The following is a 13,692-nucleotide window of genomic DNA, read 5'->3' on the forward strand; positions in this document are numbered from 1 at the left end:
TGCAGACGCGATTGCTGGCTGGGCTGGGCTGGGCTGGGGTGCGCGATGCGGACGTTGGCGGTTGACGTTGGTGTGGCGAACCGACGGCGGCGGGATGATGTTGGCGGCCCACTGTATTACATCGACGCCGGGTCATCAACGAGCGGGAGGTGCGGTAGGGCTGCACTGGTTGACGGAGCCAAGTGCGAAGTGCGCCGCGCGAAAAGGACCTGCAGCTGTAGCCAACGCCTTGGTTTCTGGAGTGCCAATTCTTGGACACGTTGGCGGCGGACAGCAGGCCAGGTCAGAATGCCGCGCAGCTCGTGGTACAAGAGGGTGCAGCAGCAGCTCCGAGTCAAGGCGGACCGGGGGAGAGCCCAATGGCGGGTGGTGGCGGAGACACCGGGGCCAGTGGGTCCTTGTCTAGACGAAAATCGCGACCATCGTGGGGAAAGCTCTGGTGTTTCCAGGCACCGCCGGTGGGGATTGGCGCAACGCTGAGGTGTGTGCCGTGGTCCATTCATTCCTAAATGCTGGTTACGACATGGCTTCGAGCTCCCCCGGTCAGGTCTCAAGCTCAGGGTGCCTGCCTGCTTCTCGACTGCTCAACAAAAAGCTTCTTTGCCAGCTCTTCCCTCCTCTGACCTCAAAACCTTCTTCACACTCCTCCCTCACCCCTCCTTGTGACACTCAGACATACCCCTCAGCTTCCCTCAGCTTCAATTGACACATTGGCTACCCCTCACCACTCCCACCTCCTCCCTCACCTCAGCTGTCAACTCGTCTTGACACCTGACACTTGTCTCCAATTCCATCGAGCCGTCTCTTGAAGCTCTCACCTCTACCATCATGACTTCTCTTCCTTTCCGCCAGCCTCCCTCGAGGAAGCAGTCCAGGCAGCTGTCGACGGACCCTCACAATGAGTTGCGTCCCTTCGAGGACCACTACATCGGCATTGATGTGGGAACCGGCAGCGCCCGCGCCTGCATCATGAACGAGAAGGGTGACATTGTCGGCCTCGCCTCGGAGAACATTGGCCTCTGGCAGCCCCAGACAGGCTACTACGTAAGTGAGCTGGAGGCGAGCTCTCACCGGAATATGCCCGCTGACGTCACTGCAGGAACAATCGACGACCGACATTTGGCGCTGCATTTGCTCGTCCATTCGTCGCGCTCTCGACCAGCACAATGTGGATGCCAGCACCGTTCGCGGCATTGGCTTTGATGCCACTTGCTCTCTCACCGTCTTCAATGGCGTGACTGACGAGCCCGTCTGCATTACTGGGCCCAGCTTTGACAACAAGGACGGCAACGACCGCAATGTTGTCCTGTGGCTGGATCACCGCCCCATCGACGAGACAGTCAAGATCAACAACACGAAGCACAACCTCCTGCGCTATGTCGGTGGTAAGATGTCCATCGAGATGGAAATCCCCAAGGTCCTGTGGCTCAAGAACAACATGCCACCCGAGCTTTTCAAGAAGTGCAAGTTTTACGACTTGACGGATGCCTTGACCCACATGGCCACTGGCGCCGAGACTCGCAGCTTCTGCAGTGTTGTCTGCAAGCAAGGTTTCGTGCCCGTTGGCGTCGACGGCAGTGTCAAGGGCTGGCAAGAGGACTTCCTCAAGGAGATTGGGTTGGAGGACCTTGTCGAGGACAACTTTAAGCGGATAGGAGGAGTCAACGGGGTGGTTAGCCTTCCCCACACATCTTTGAACAAGAAAGTGACTAATCCATTCGCAGAACAACGAGTATTCGACCGCCGGCGAGCTCGTCGGTACCCTCAGCGAGCGTGCTGCCCAAGACATGGGTCTTCCCGCCGGCATCGCTGTTGGCAGCGGTGTCATTGACGCCTACGCCGGCTGGATCGGAACTGTTGGCGCCAAGGTCAGACTGAGCGCGGAGGAACTTAACTCGGACGCGCCCAAGAACGACGTCTCGCAGGCTTTCACCCGTCTGGCTGCCGTGGCCGGTACCTCGACTTGCCACTTGGCCATGTCGCGCGAGCCCGTCTTCGTTCCCGGTGTGTGGGGACCTTACCGCGATGTCCTGCTGCCAGGATACTGGATGGCCGAAGGTGGACAGAGTGCAACTGGCGAACTTCTGAAGTACGTCATTGAGACGCACCCAGCCTTCAACGAGGCCATGACGGTGGCCGAAACGTTCAACACCAATATCTACGATTACTTGAACGAGCACCTGCGCGAGATGGCTGAAAAGCACAACGCGCCCTCGGTCAGCTGGCTTGGCCGTCACTTCTTCATGTACGGCGACTTCTTCGGAAACCGCTCTCCTATTGCCGACCCCAACATGAAGGGATCAATTGTCGGTCTCAGTAGCGACAAGTCGCTGGACAGCCTTGCGCTCTACTACCTTGGCACCTTGGAGTTCATCGCCCTCCAGACCCACCAGATCGTGACGGTCATGAATGAGTGCGGACACCAGCTCTCTTCCATCTTCATGTCTGGCTCGCAGTGCCAGAACGACATTCTCATGCACCTCATCGCCACGGCCTGCGACATGCCCGTATTGATCCCACGCTATGTTCACGCTGCTGTCGTCCACGGTGCGGCCATGCTGGGTGCCAAGGCTGCTTCTGCCGACAAGGAGGGCAAGACAACTCCTCTGTGGGAGATCATGGACCGTTACAGCAAGCCTGGCAAGATGATCAAGCCATCGACCAACGAGGGCGAGAAGAAGCTGCTGGCGGCCAAGTACAAGGTCTTCCTCGAGCAGCTTGACAACCAGCAGCGCTACAGGCAGCTGGTTGACGAAGCTGTCACCGGCTGGAAGGCTTGAACAAAAATGGACGATATGGATGAATGTTTGGGACGACAGTGGATGCTTGGACATGATATCACGGTAAAAGGGACCATCTGCCTATTTTCGGCATTTGCATGGAAAATCATCTAGATGGCCCTTAGATTAAACATTTTTTTGACACTTGGGGTAATTAATCCGGTTTTTGATGCTTGCCTTCGACTTGAATGCTTGTGAAATTGATGCTCCATCGTCTCCAATCCCGATGAGGTCATTGATAGCAACCCGAGCTTCCTTGCGATAAGAAAGCTGGAGCTGGCCTAAGCTGCGTGGTGTGTGCCCGGGCACGGGCCCAAGCGTCAGGTTGCACTTGGTTCGCTCGAAACTTCGGACGCGAATCCCGGCCACAATCTTCCAACACCAACTCCGTAACTTACAATGAGCTCCCCTTTCGTCCGGCGGGCCGCCTCTGGCTTTTGCAGAAGTCTCCAGACTCCACGAGCTTCCAACCAAGTCCTCTTGTTCCGGAGCAGCATTGCCCAACGCAGCTACGTGAACGAAACCAACCCGCGTCCGCAGTACGCCACCACGAACACGCCTCCAGCACGCCGTGCCACGCCTGCTCCCGCAAGCTCTTCAAACACATATACCAATTCGAAGCCAGCGCCGACACGGTCCAGTTACTCGAGTAACACCACCAATTCGACTCCTTCCGCAACACCCGCCACCAGCACAAATGGCAGCCCGAACGGCAACATCAACGGCAACGGCGCGCCGCCGACGCGTTCTCTCGATGAAGGGCTCTTGGACAAGCCGCTCGACCTGCCTTCGCCCCCGGATGCTGACACAAGCGCACAACCCGACTGGTCACGCAGCTTCCACGGGCTCTCGGCCACACCCTTCAGCGCCGAAGCAGCGCGCGCCCTGCTCGAACCGCTCAACGCAGACGACATTGAAATCAAGCCCGACGGCATCGTGTACCTCCCCGAGATCAAGTACCGGCGCATCCTGAACCGGGCGTTCGGGCCCGGCGGCTGGGGCCTCGCGCCGCGCGGCGAGACCATCGTCACGCCCAAGCTCGTGACGCGCGAGTACGGGCTCGTGGTCGGCGGGCGGCTGGTCAGCGTCGCGCGCGGCGAGCAGCAGTACTTCGACCCGGACGGCATCCCGACGGCGACCGAGGGCTGCAAGAGCAACGCCCTCATGCGCTGCTGCAAGGACCTCGGCGTCGCCAGCGAGCTGTGGGATCCGCGGTTCATCCGGAAGTTTACCAAGGAGTATGGCAAGAAGGTTTGGGCCGAGCACGTCGTCAACAAGAAAAAGAAGCAGATTTGGCTCCGCAAGGACGACGAGTTGCCGTACCCGTTCAAGGAGAGCAAGTTCTGAGCTAGTTGTTGAGCCATGTGGTCCATGTGGATTGGAGTGGGATGGAAGCGGAGGGAGGCAAACTTGGGCCCAACACTGCCTGTCTGCCGGCGTGCTACGAATATTTTGTGTTGATTGTGCTCAGTTTCAGGTTTCTTTTTGGGGCCACGAGAAGTATGGCCTGCGGGGCAGAGGGAGCAGATGGAATCAATCGTCCGGCCAAAAGAGCACAGGGAGATCTGATCACCATCACTGGAGTTTCGTTCAAGCGGAAGCATAGTCTGCGGACTTGCACAGGCCGTGGGTGTAAGCAGGCGGCTGTACAGCACAGTGATATGATATGTACCCACCAGCTATCAGGCATGGCTAAAAAAAAGAAGGGCAAAGGAAAAGCAACACCAGACAGATAAAAGCGACTCTCATCTCCGCGCGCGTCCCTTGGCCTTCTCATCGTCCTGCATCTTCGCGAAACCCAAGCTACGCAATAGACACACATTTACTTGCCTTGCCCACGTTCCGATCTAGAGCTTCCTACTATCAGAAAGCACTTGCTTCAAGACAACAATGAGCAGCAGCGCGCGCGAAACTTTGTAACTCAACTTGCTTGCAGCAATGCAAGGTCGCGCGTTTCTTCGATTGAATTACCTACCTAAATATCCGTACGTTGGTTTGTCCGTCCGCGTGGCATTCCTCCTCTTTCTTCTGTTGACCTAAGTCTGCCTGTGATGAACAGGACAGATCCGAGTGGAGTGACTCGCCATGGTCGCACGCTCTATTTGTGCGTGCGTGCGTGCGTGCGTGCGTGCCAGCCAACGAAGCGACCGACCTAGCTGCTTGCTGCGAGCATCTGTTGCTGTTCCTTCCCTGCTTGAATCGTCCGAGTCGTTGAATCCGCCCCGAGCCTTGTGTGACGCCATGATGAAAACGCAAAACCAGCCTACCTAACTGCCCATCCTAGGTCTCCGTGCCAGACCGTTCTGGAAGAATACCCCCTTCCGTCAAACCCGACCTCCCTGAGGAAACCAGAGCCAAGACCGTATGTACGCCGTTGTCGTAATAGAACGTTGAGATTTAGCTTGAAGAGACAGCATCATCAGTACGCCAGGTCGGTGCCACTCGACCTGGCTCTGTCCTCGCGTGAGCGCTCCCTGCTGGTGGACCCGCTGGCATGACCTCCAGCACTGCTGCCGGCACCGCTGCCGCCCCACTGCCACGGCATCCACCCGCCGCTCGCGGTCCGCTGGCCCATCTTGCCCAGATGCTGCTGTTGTCCGTGGCTGTGGTCCTCGCCCAGGGCCTCGTCATACTCGACGCGATCAAACTCCAATTCGCTCTTGCTCTTGGACAGGAAGCCCTCGCCGCTGTCGCGGAATTCGCCCGGCGTCCGGTTCTCGCTGGTGCTGGTCGACAGGTGGTCGGCCTCGCGGTCAAACGCCTGCATCAACATGCGCAGCTGGTCGCGTTTGGACGAAATGTACGAGAGGCGCTCCTCGGGCGAGCTGCGAGACAGCTCCTCAGGGATCAGCGCCTCGGGCCCATCACCGCGCGCGGTGCTGCCAGACTTTTGCCAGGCCGCGGCGCCCTGCAAGGCGCCGGCCACCAATCCGTAAAAGTCGCCGGCCGGGGCGGCGAGTCCCTGGCCGGCGGCGGGCAGGTTGAAGCGGGAGAAGAGGTTCTGGGCGTAGGAGCCGGCGGCGGCACCTGCGGCGCCGGCGCGCGAGGGCGGCGGGGTGGGCTCGCGGGGCGGCAGGCCCAGGACGTTGACCTTGAGGAACTCGATGGCCTGCTTGAGGTAGTTGAGGCCGGCGCGCTTGGCATTGTCGTGGGCCTCGCTGATGAAGCGGTCGATTTCGGCCTCGTGCTCGGCCAGGAACGGGTGGACGTAGGTCGTGTACAGGTGCGGCGCGCCCTCTGCTCCTGGGGCTACGAGGTAGCAGTAGGCGCCGAAGCGCACCCAGGCGTAAAAGGGCAGCCAGTCGACGGCCCAGCCGGCGTAGGCCTCAGTGGTTTGGGCGATGGTGAAGACGACCCAGTACATGAGCCATGGGGTCAGCTGGGCGGGATCGCGCGTCCGCAGGGCCTTGTAGGAGGCGAAGATGGGGAAGAGGGTGGATACTCCGGTGCTGTTAGGAGCTCTGTCAGCATCGACTCGTAGATTCTGAGGTGTCGGGGTTGAGGCGACAGGGAGCATGAGGGGCAGATGGACCATGTAGACCCGACGTACGTGAGGAGATTGGGGAAGATGTCGAATATTCCGAAAAACATGGTTGCAGGATCCCTCACGGCGATGGGCGGGAGGTGTCGGGAGCAGTGTCGGGACGAGGTGTCGAGGTGGGGAGGTGGAGGAGTGGGAGGAGGAGGAGGAGTGGTAGACAAAGATTGAGTGCCTGAAGGCTACCTGAGCCTTGGGTGACGACGATTGTGCCGCTCGAAGATCAGTCACTCACAGGCTCCATCCGCGGCGCCATGGCCTCGCTCACCGCCCGCTTGCAGCTGGAGCTTCGGCACGGGCCATGGACCGCGATAACGTCACGATTGGGATCAGACAAACCGCCACGGCAGCCAGGGCTGTGACTGTGACGAGCTCATGTCTGCTACACCTCAGCTCTCCATCTCAACCTCATTGTCTTCCAGCTCCTCGATTCAACCCGGGCCTGACGGTGCCGTACTACCACCTCCAGGACATGCTCCCAATCAGCCGACGCTACGCGCATCCACTGTCTCAACAGGGATAGCGTGCCTGTCATGACCATGTATTTTTGGGGACAGACGCTTTCTGCGACATTGTCGCCTGCGGCTCTTTGACGACGATAAATCATCCAAAACCACGAGGCCTTCCGTCACTCATCCACCGGTACACATGTGGCATCACGATATAGGTCTTGCTGCACTGGACGGCTACAGCCCGCAGCAGCGAAAAAGCCCGAGGTGCTTCCACGTCACGAGCAATGCCAACTGAACCTTGGACGCGCCCTCAACCAGTCCACCTACATTACCACCTGTACATACTCGACCTGCTCATGTGAGGGTCTTCCCACGACGCCGCTCACTCTTCTTTATATTCCTTTGGCCTCGTTTCGTTTTGGCACCGTCCTCCTACAGTCCTTGTCCAACGCCCAAGGTCACCAGGCACACTAGCTCTCCACCACCCGACTACGTCGGTTCGCATGCCGTAATGTGTATCGCCATTGTGACGACCGCACATCCAGACTACCCCTTTATCCTCTTAAACAACCGCGACGTACGCCCACTTGCGCTCCTCTCCTGCCCCTCGACTCCCGTTCTGACTGATTGCAGGAGTACCTTCGCCGCCCCACCGCTCCGGCCCAGTGGTGGGCGCCTCCACATGACCACGTTCTTGGTGGCTACGACCTGCACCGCCCCGCCCACGGCACCTGGTTGGGAATCACCCGCCAGGGCCGTCTGGCCGTCCTGACCAACTTCCGTGAGGAGGGCGTTGTCATTTGTGAGGAAAAGAGCCGCGGCGCCATTCCCAATGCGTGGTTGAAGCTGCCACCCACCTCGACCGAGACGACGGCCGACTTTGGCCAGCGGCTGGTCGAGGAAGAGCAGGTCAAGGGCGTCGGTGGCTTCAGTCTACTGTATGGTCGTCTCCAAGACGTTGTTCAAAAGCGTCACGACGACGGTCATGCCAATGGCGCAAATAGCAGCGGTTCAAAGCACCGCAAAGGTCTCGCCATCCTCTCCAACCGCACGCCCGACGTCCACGGCTTGATTTGGGTCGCCGGCGAGCCGGGCGAGACTCACGCCCTCAGCAACTCGCATTACGGCGACAACTCGTGGCCCAAGATTGTCCGCGGCAAGGAAGCCACCAAAGCCGCCGTCGAAGCCAGTGTGGCTGCGGGCGAGACGCGCGACCAGCTGCTCGAGCGCCTCTTTGGCGTGCTCAGTCAAGACAGCTTGCCCAAACACCGGTCCGGCGAAGCTTGGGAGATTTATCTGCGCCAACTGCGCAACAGCATCTTCATCCCAGACATTGGCCGCGAGGGCGACGGTGTCGTGACCAAGCCGACGGAGGATATGTCCTTTGCAAAGAACGGAGATGAGACTGCGACGACCGCGGCCAGCGGTATCTACGGCACCCAGCGGCAGTCGCTAGTGGTGGTTGACCGCGACGGCAACGTCACGTTTGTCGAGAGATCTTTGTTCGATGCACAGGGCAGGCCCGTTGAGAGGGGCAAGGGGGACCACAAATTTGAATTCCAAATTGAGGGATGGTGATGCTGGCATTTTGGAGTTGAGGAGTGCTTCATTGTCAAAGATACCTCCTGGAGCGTTCAGTACAGCACAGCACAGCAGGCGCATGAATGCACGGTTGAATTGCCCTTTGGCTGAGTCGGTGCCCAACTGGATCTTGGTATTCTCGGTTGTCTTGTGTACATGTAGAATGGCCCGCCCCGTCCAAAGTGGTACAGAACAGACGTGCAGTGCAGTATGCATGCCGGCAGCCGGCAGCGGGCATACTGACACTGCATCAGCATACTCTTCTTACCGCCACACTCTTCTCAGACAATGTACAAAGCTCTTGCCAACTCTCCACTTTGACAAATGGTCTTTTCTGCCGGTGATGTTGGGCCCTCGACGAATTTGAGACTATTAAACAACAGCAGCATTGAGTAAAGCATGCTTACGTATCTCTTGCCCCTGTCTCCTCTTATCTCAAAGGATACCCACAGCGGCCCCAGCACGTAGCCGAGTTGCCTTCTCCTGATTTGCGTGGATGTACGTGGAATCCTTTGCTTACGCTTCACCGCTGCTCCGTATGATGCTTCCTACGCGGCGCCAGTTAGCCAGCCAGCCAGGTGCTGATAGACTGTCATGACTCCATCTATTCATTCACCTGCATGCACGTGTCCTCTATCCAGCATGTGCAGCCGTAAAAGCTTCGCCTGGAGATCCGCTGACAAAATGCTCGTAATCACGTACCATCACCAAACGCTGCATGCGCCTCTCCGCAACCAAGTCCCGCCGAACCGTCGATAAAACGCAAAAACGCCGCCTCCCCTCCAACAACAAGCGGGAGTGGCCTAGTGGTTAAGGCGCTGCTTTCCCATCATTTGGTTTCGCCTCTAAGCGAAAGAGACAAGCAGAAACCGCGAGGTAAGTGCCCGCCTTCCGCATGGGGATGAATGTCGGCTAACGGGCGCTCTACAGTTCGAATCTTGCCTTCCGCACATCTTTTTTGGCTTTTTGACGGCTGGAAAAGTGACTGGGGAGAGGGGGCTCGTTCAAGGTGTTTCTTCTGTCCGGATTATCATTTTGGTCTTTGAGATAGCGGAGGGTTTAGAAGCTGCAACCGAGTGAGCCACAACGGGAGTAGAGAAGAAGCCTACAGGTGGGAAACTAGAACAACTGCTTCTTTTCGTTGTCTCGTAGAGGAGCTCATCACCAGGAGAGGGAATATTTGGTAGTCTTCGGAGGCAGTCCATTTGGTTTTTTGGGACGCCGTTTGATCCAATGGCGATGACGGACGGGGTTTTTCTTCGTCTTCCTCCTCCTCTAATGCAGTATATCTGTTAAGACCCCTTTTGAGTTTCGCGGCCCAGGTAGAAAGCTCTTCACACCCCATCCAGCAGCCCCCGCCTCTTCTCAGGTTTTCATGCCGTGGCATCCATGGAGCCCAAAAGAAATGGAGTAGCAACGTCCCTCTCACACCACACCCTCTCTTAATCCTCTACTCCCTCTGCAACACAACCGTCAAGCCCATCAAGCCCAGCATGACCGTCTTCAACCACGGGTACTCGCTAAGCAGGATCGTCACGTATCCGACCCACGGGATGAAGCCAAATACGCTGCCAATGACGTCCTTTTCGCGGTTCAAAAACGACTGGCCGCGCGCGTACAGCTCCGTGTCGTCGGCGACGTTGTTGTCGCCCTTGGTCAACAGGCGCAGAGGGTTGGGTCTAGGTACGTCAGTTCATGGTTCTTCAGCCAGCCGACTCCAATCCACCACTGTTTCTCCCCCTCCATTCTCCTCTCCGTCTTTGCAGCGACCCAAGAAAAGAAGGAAAGCAGGCCCAACTCACCCTCCTCCAAACCTCCTCACGACGCGATGCACAATCGGAATGTCCTTGCCGCGCACGTTGTACACGACGACCTCGCCAATCCGCGTGTCCATGGCCCGATTCCACAGGAACAGCAGGTCGCCGCGCTGGAACGCCGGCTCCATGCTGCCCGACAGCACCACGACGATCGGCGACGGCGAGTTGGTGGCCACCGACAGCCCCTTCCACAGCATGAACGCCGTGCTGAGCACCAGAGCGAAGTTGAGGATCTGCGCCGCGATCTGCCGCGACTGCAGCCCCGCGAGCGGTCCGAGCAGGTCGTTGAGCATCGTATCGTGGGCCTGGTTGCCGTGGTTTGCTTTCGTGTCGTCGCCGAGGGCGGTACGCGCGCGTTCGTTGCGATGGAAGAGGCGACTAGTCGGGCAGAGATGCGTGGGCCAAAACTTGGCGAGTGGATTTACGGAGCTGCTCGGTGGGCAGGTGTGTTGGTCGATTGGTGTGTCTTGTGTGTTCGGCCGGCGCGGCCGTCAACGCTGTGGAATTGATGAAGCCAGGTGTTGACAAGGGTAGCTCGGTACAGAGGTAGGTGCGCAGGGCAGCGCCGCCGCGGCGGAGATCCCCGCCAAGAGTTACTATGCCTTTAAATACTCGCGGCGTCAAGAAGCCATTTGCAAAGACTGTTGACCTTGAACAGTGTCAATTGGTGCTAAATTCACTTTTGAATTTCTCAACGCTCTACAGTACAGTCCACTGCTCCAGTTTCCGTGTTTGACGTCCTTCCCTTAAAGAGGCCCTCATGATCGATGCAAAGGTATCTTTTGCCCCTTCCTCGTCCAATATCTAACCACCCACCGCAAAAATTAAAGCCCTAGGGCGCCAGGCTTTCCTTGCTTCGTTTCGAGGCCAAGTAAAAGACATTCGCCAGGCGTAGACAGAACCAAAAATCATTACTCAGAACCCGGGTTGCGGAAGTTGGCAACGAGGTTCGTGTATTGATGCGTCAACTCTAGCACGTGCTGCGGTAGGCTCGTTCCCTGAATGATGCTGCGGACCTTCAATGTTCCCTCTTCTTCGATGAGCCTGCGGATCATGAAGAGCAGCGACGGGGAGAACTGTTGCCATGTCAGAAAGCTCAGCGCAGATTTTGCTATTTGCCAACTTACCTCGGAGTACCACCTGTATTGCCAGCAAACAAGGCGGATGAGAGCTCCGAGCATCATTCTGATGTTGCCCTGCTGCTCGTACAATTTCAACATGCCCCGCATAGCCTTGGGCGAGAATTTGATGTTAAGACACGCCTGGTAGGCTTCCACGGCCTCATCATCGTGGTGCAGCCTCTCTGCGAGCTCGCCGAGAATCTCCCACTCCTCAGGGTTTTTCTTGTACAGCAATTGCTGCTGACGGTACTGCGCCATCTCAGTTCTCCAGATGGTGTACACGCGCAAGTCTTCGTAGAGAACCATGAAGAGGTTATCGAGCCAGCGCTCGCAGAGGCGCTTGTTGTGAAACTGTGTGTACTGGTTGTGGGAAGGATCAGGCTCGTCACTTCCGGCCTTGACTTCTTCTGAAGCAACAGTATTGGATGGTTTCTCCAAGGAATTCCCAGCCTCATTTGCGTCACTCTTGGTCTCTCCGTCTGGTGTAGGCTCGCCATTCTCTCCATCGCCATGGCCATTGGTTTGCGGGCTCGGAGACCTTATCGCGCTAGTGCTGGCATTCCGGCTTGGAGGGGGCTGCGGTTGTTGCGTCACCGCCTGCTTCTCGTGTCGATATTCCTCCTCCATGACAAAGACTTGGCTTCGTATCCTCAACAGTTGGTCCCATCCAATTTTCTTGGTTATCTTGGTAAGAAGCATGTAAGCCTTCAAAAAGGTTCCTCTGAAACCCGCAGCGTGAAGCTTCTTCAATGTCGGGTGGACTGCATCGACATCATTGGGACCGGTGCTATCGTCGATTTCATCGCACACGCTCTCGGGCATGAGAGGAAGGTTGATCTTGAATGGCTCCGGTATGCGAGGTGCGTCTTTGTCTTGATAGGTGAACATTGGGCAGGAATTGAGGGTCAGAAGCGCGAGATCCCATTGCTCCAGGCTGACATAAATCTCGGCCAATCTAGCCCAAGTGCTGAACTCACTTGGCGCAGACACAACACTCCTCTTCGCAATCTCCAGCGCCATATCAGCGCGTCCCTTCTTGTTGAGAAAATCAGCCTGGCAATCCAACAGAGAATAGTCCATGGGGAGCTCCTGGATCGCGTCGTGCAACAGCTGAACAGCCTTGACTTCTTCGTCGGCCGAAATGTAGACTCGGGCGAGCAGTGATGAAATTTCCGGGTCTCGGGAGCGAAGCTTTTCGAAAAGGTTGATTCCCGACGCGTAGCGGCCGCTGGTATGAATATAATTGAGAAGGCCAGTCGTCAGGTGGTTGGAAACGAGGTTTGGAACCTGGATTTCTGGATCGGAACCGAGTTGCCAGCCTAGAATGTGTCAGAATTGAAGTGCGGCCAACTGGGACTGGGGCAGACCATTGAAGAAGAGCCGCTCAGCGGCATCCAAAAATTTGTGCTCGGCCTCGGTGCTTGTGATGGGGTTGAATCTTCTGACTCCGATGATCTTCTTGATTTGGTCGCCCGAGCCGTCATCTGCGTACGAATATGCCCGCAGCACGCTGCAAAGATACGTCTCAAGCCACAGCTCATCTGACGCAACGCGCTTCTCTCCCCGCTCATCGATGCAGTAGCTCTCCACCGTTCCGGGAATCGCTACCTGGACACGCATGTCCAGCCGTGAAAAGGCATTGTAACAGCTTGATCCGTCAGCTTGGATCCACGTAGGCTTCGGTGATGTTTTACCAGTATAGTCCAGAGACGACCTTGTGGGTTTTGTCATTTGGGGAGTAGGTCAAGGTGTTTATGTAGGCTGCAAGACTTGCGGACGAGGAGGCATCGACGCCGGTTATGTGGTGGTATACTCCGGCCTGTACGTTGGTTAGCCCGGCTGCCTAACCCAAGCGTGATTTGCGCCTAATGGAAGATCGAGTCGACGGACCTTGTTCGCAGACCCCTTTTGCTGTTTTACTAGGTGGACCAAGTCAGGAGGACCCAATTCACGCAGGGTCTGCAAGCTTTCTGTGCGGAGATCGACGACGGATTGTATGTCGTCCTCATAGATCCTGAGAGAAGACACGTCAGCATGATAATCGCAATTGAGGACCCAACTGGCATTGACGCCGACAGCCACAAAGTATGAGGATATTTCAATGGGAGGTCAAATTCGAGCGACGGCAGTATCCAATGCATGCGCGAGAGGTGCTGACGGCGGGGGCTGCATAGCTGGCCAGTAAACGGGATTTGACCTACTCGGGGACCGCTGGTTGAGGAACCATGGCTGTCGGGCAGAATGGTGTGTTTGAGCGTTGCTATAGCGGCAGCATCAATTATCGACGGAGCTGTTTAGACGAGATGGAGGGAGAAGACGAGAGACGTCCAGGCGCATTGCTGTTGAAGGTCGCAGCGCAGCTCCGCCGTCCTGACCTGGAGCCCCCAGCCCGGCAGGGCGTGC

The 13,692-nt window shown here is 57.3% G+C and overlaps 6 protein-coding genes and 1 pseudogene across 7 annotated transcripts; 4 read left to right on the forward strand and 3 right to left on the reverse strand.

Moving 5' to 3' along the window:
• Nucleotides 1-390: 390 nt before the first annotated feature.
• On the forward strand, nucleotides 391-2,952 carry J3D65DRAFT_632510 (FGGY family of carbohydrate kinase). The gene is made up of 3 exons (XM_066801028.1): nucleotides 391-1,044; nucleotides 1,100-1,672; nucleotides 1,725-2,952. The coding sequence occupies exons 1-3, from the start codon at nucleotides 829-831 to the stop codon at nucleotides 2,778-2,780; spliced, it is 1,845 nt and encodes a 614-aa protein (XP_066653162.1). The 5' UTR covers nucleotides 391-828; the 3' UTR covers nucleotides 2,781-2,952.
• Nucleotides 2,953-3,108: 156 nt separating this feature from the next.
• On the forward strand, nucleotides 3,109-4,127 carry J3D65DRAFT_652616 (mitochondrial genome maintenance MGM101-domain-containing protein; the record flags this gene model as incomplete). Its single annotated transcript, XM_066802456.1, has 2 exons — nucleotides 3,109-3,254; nucleotides 3,321-4,127. Exons 1-2 carry the CDS (start codon nucleotides 3,180-3,182, stop codon nucleotides 4,125-4,127), a joined length of 882 nt encoding a protein of 293 aa, XP_066653163.1. The 5' UTR covers nucleotides 3,109-3,179.
• Nucleotides 4,128-4,823: 696 nt separating this feature from the next.
• J3D65DRAFT_632514 (TB2/DP1, HVA22 family-domain-containing protein) lies at nucleotides 4,824-6,706 on the reverse strand. Its single transcript, XM_066801029.1, has 2 exons — nucleotides 6,331-6,706; nucleotides 4,824-6,229 (listed from the first exon to the last, which is right to left on the reverse strand). Exons 1-2 carry the CDS (start codon nucleotides 6,369-6,371, stop codon nucleotides 5,200-5,202), a joined length of 1,071 nt encoding a protein of 356 aa, XP_066653164.1. The 5' UTR covers nucleotides 6,372-6,706; the 3' UTR covers nucleotides 4,824-5,199.
• A 575-nt stretch (nucleotides 6,707-7,281) lies between these two features.
• Nucleotides 7,282-8,348, forward strand: J3D65DRAFT_556511 (NRDE protein-domain-containing protein; the record flags this gene model as incomplete). The annotated part of the gene is made up of 3 exons (XM_066797268.1): nucleotides 7,282-7,347; nucleotides 7,404-7,752; nucleotides 7,798-8,348. The coding sequence occupies 3 exons, from the start codon at nucleotides 7,282-7,284 to the stop codon at nucleotides 8,346-8,348; spliced, it is 966 nt and encodes a 321-aa protein (XP_066653165.1).
• A 795-nt stretch (nucleotides 8,349-9,143) lies between these two features.
• On the forward strand, nucleotides 9,144-9,247 carry J3D65DRAFT_t106 (annotated as a pseudogene). Its single transcript has one exon. The product of its transcript is annotated as a tRNA-OTHER (tRNA).
• A 554-nt stretch (nucleotides 9,248-9,801) lies between these two features.
• Nucleotides 9,802-10,461, reverse strand: J3D65DRAFT_556977 (signal peptidase complex catalytic subunit sec11; the record flags this gene model as incomplete). Its single annotated transcript, XM_066797289.1, has 2 exons — nucleotides 9,802-10,030; nucleotides 10,154-10,461. The coding sequence occupies 2 exons, from the start codon at nucleotides 10,459-10,461 to the stop codon at nucleotides 9,802-9,804; spliced, it is 537 nt and encodes a 178-aa protein (XP_066653166.1).
• A 371-nt stretch (nucleotides 10,462-10,832) lies between these two features.
• Nucleotides 10,833-13,618, reverse strand: J3D65DRAFT_593103 (Chs5p-Arf1p-binding proteins-domain-containing protein). Its single transcript, XM_066797808.1, has 6 exons — nucleotides 13,491-13,618; nucleotides 13,180-13,303; nucleotides 12,984-13,108; nucleotides 12,657-12,937; nucleotides 11,296-12,608; nucleotides 10,833-11,244 (listed from the first exon to the last, which is right to left on the reverse strand). The coding sequence occupies exons 1-6, from the start codon at nucleotides 13,514-13,516 to the stop codon at nucleotides 11,080-11,082; spliced, it is 2,034 nt and encodes a 677-aa protein (XP_066653167.1). The 5' UTR covers nucleotides 13,517-13,618; the 3' UTR covers nucleotides 10,833-11,079.
• Between the last annotated feature and the right edge of the window lie 74 nt (nucleotides 13,619-13,692).

The sequence above is a fragment of the Phyllosticta citribraziliensis genome (genome assembly GCF_038025025.1).
Source record: "Phyllosticta citribraziliensis strain CPC 17464 chromosome Unknown J3D65scaffold_9, whole genome shotgun sequence".
Taxonomy (NCBI): Eukaryota; Fungi; Ascomycota; class Dothideomycetes; order Botryosphaeriales; family Phyllostictaceae; genus Phyllosticta; species Phyllosticta citribraziliensis.

Excerpts from the sequence above, each read along its gene's own strand:
- J3D65DRAFT_632510 (XM_066801028.1), top strand. The coding sequence starts at position 829 with ATGACTTCTCTTCCTTTCCGCCAGCCTCCCTCGAGGAAGCAGTCCAGG. Across the intron at positions 1,045-1,099 it reads AGCCCCAGACAGGCTACTAC|GAACAATCGACGACCGACAT; the intron begins GTAAGTGAGCTG and ends ACGTCACTGCAG. Across the intron at positions 1,673-1,724 it reads TAGGAGGAGTCAACGGGGTG|AACAACGAGTATTCGACCGC; the intron begins GTTAGCCTTCCC and ends ATCCATTCGCAG.
- J3D65DRAFT_632514 (XM_066801029.1), bottom strand. The coding sequence starts at position 6,371 with ATGTTTTTCGGAATATTCGACATCTTCCCCAATCTCCTCAC. Across the intron at positions 6,230-6,330 it reads ATCTTCCCCAATCTCCTCAC|CACCGGAGTATCCACCCTCT; the intron begins GTACGTCGGGTC and ends AGCTCCTAACAG.
- J3D65DRAFT_593103 (XM_066797808.1), bottom strand. The coding sequence starts at position 13,516 with ATGGTTCCTCAACCAGCGGTCCCCGA. Across the intron at positions 12,938-12,983 it reads GTCGTCTCTGGACTATACTG|CTGTTACAATGCCTTTTCAC; the intron begins GTAAAACATCAC and ends TGACGGATCAAG. Across the intron at positions 12,609-12,656 it reads TGAGCGGCTCTTCTTCAATG|GCTGGCAACTCGGTTCCGAT; the intron begins GTCTGCCCCAGT and ends GACACATTCTAG.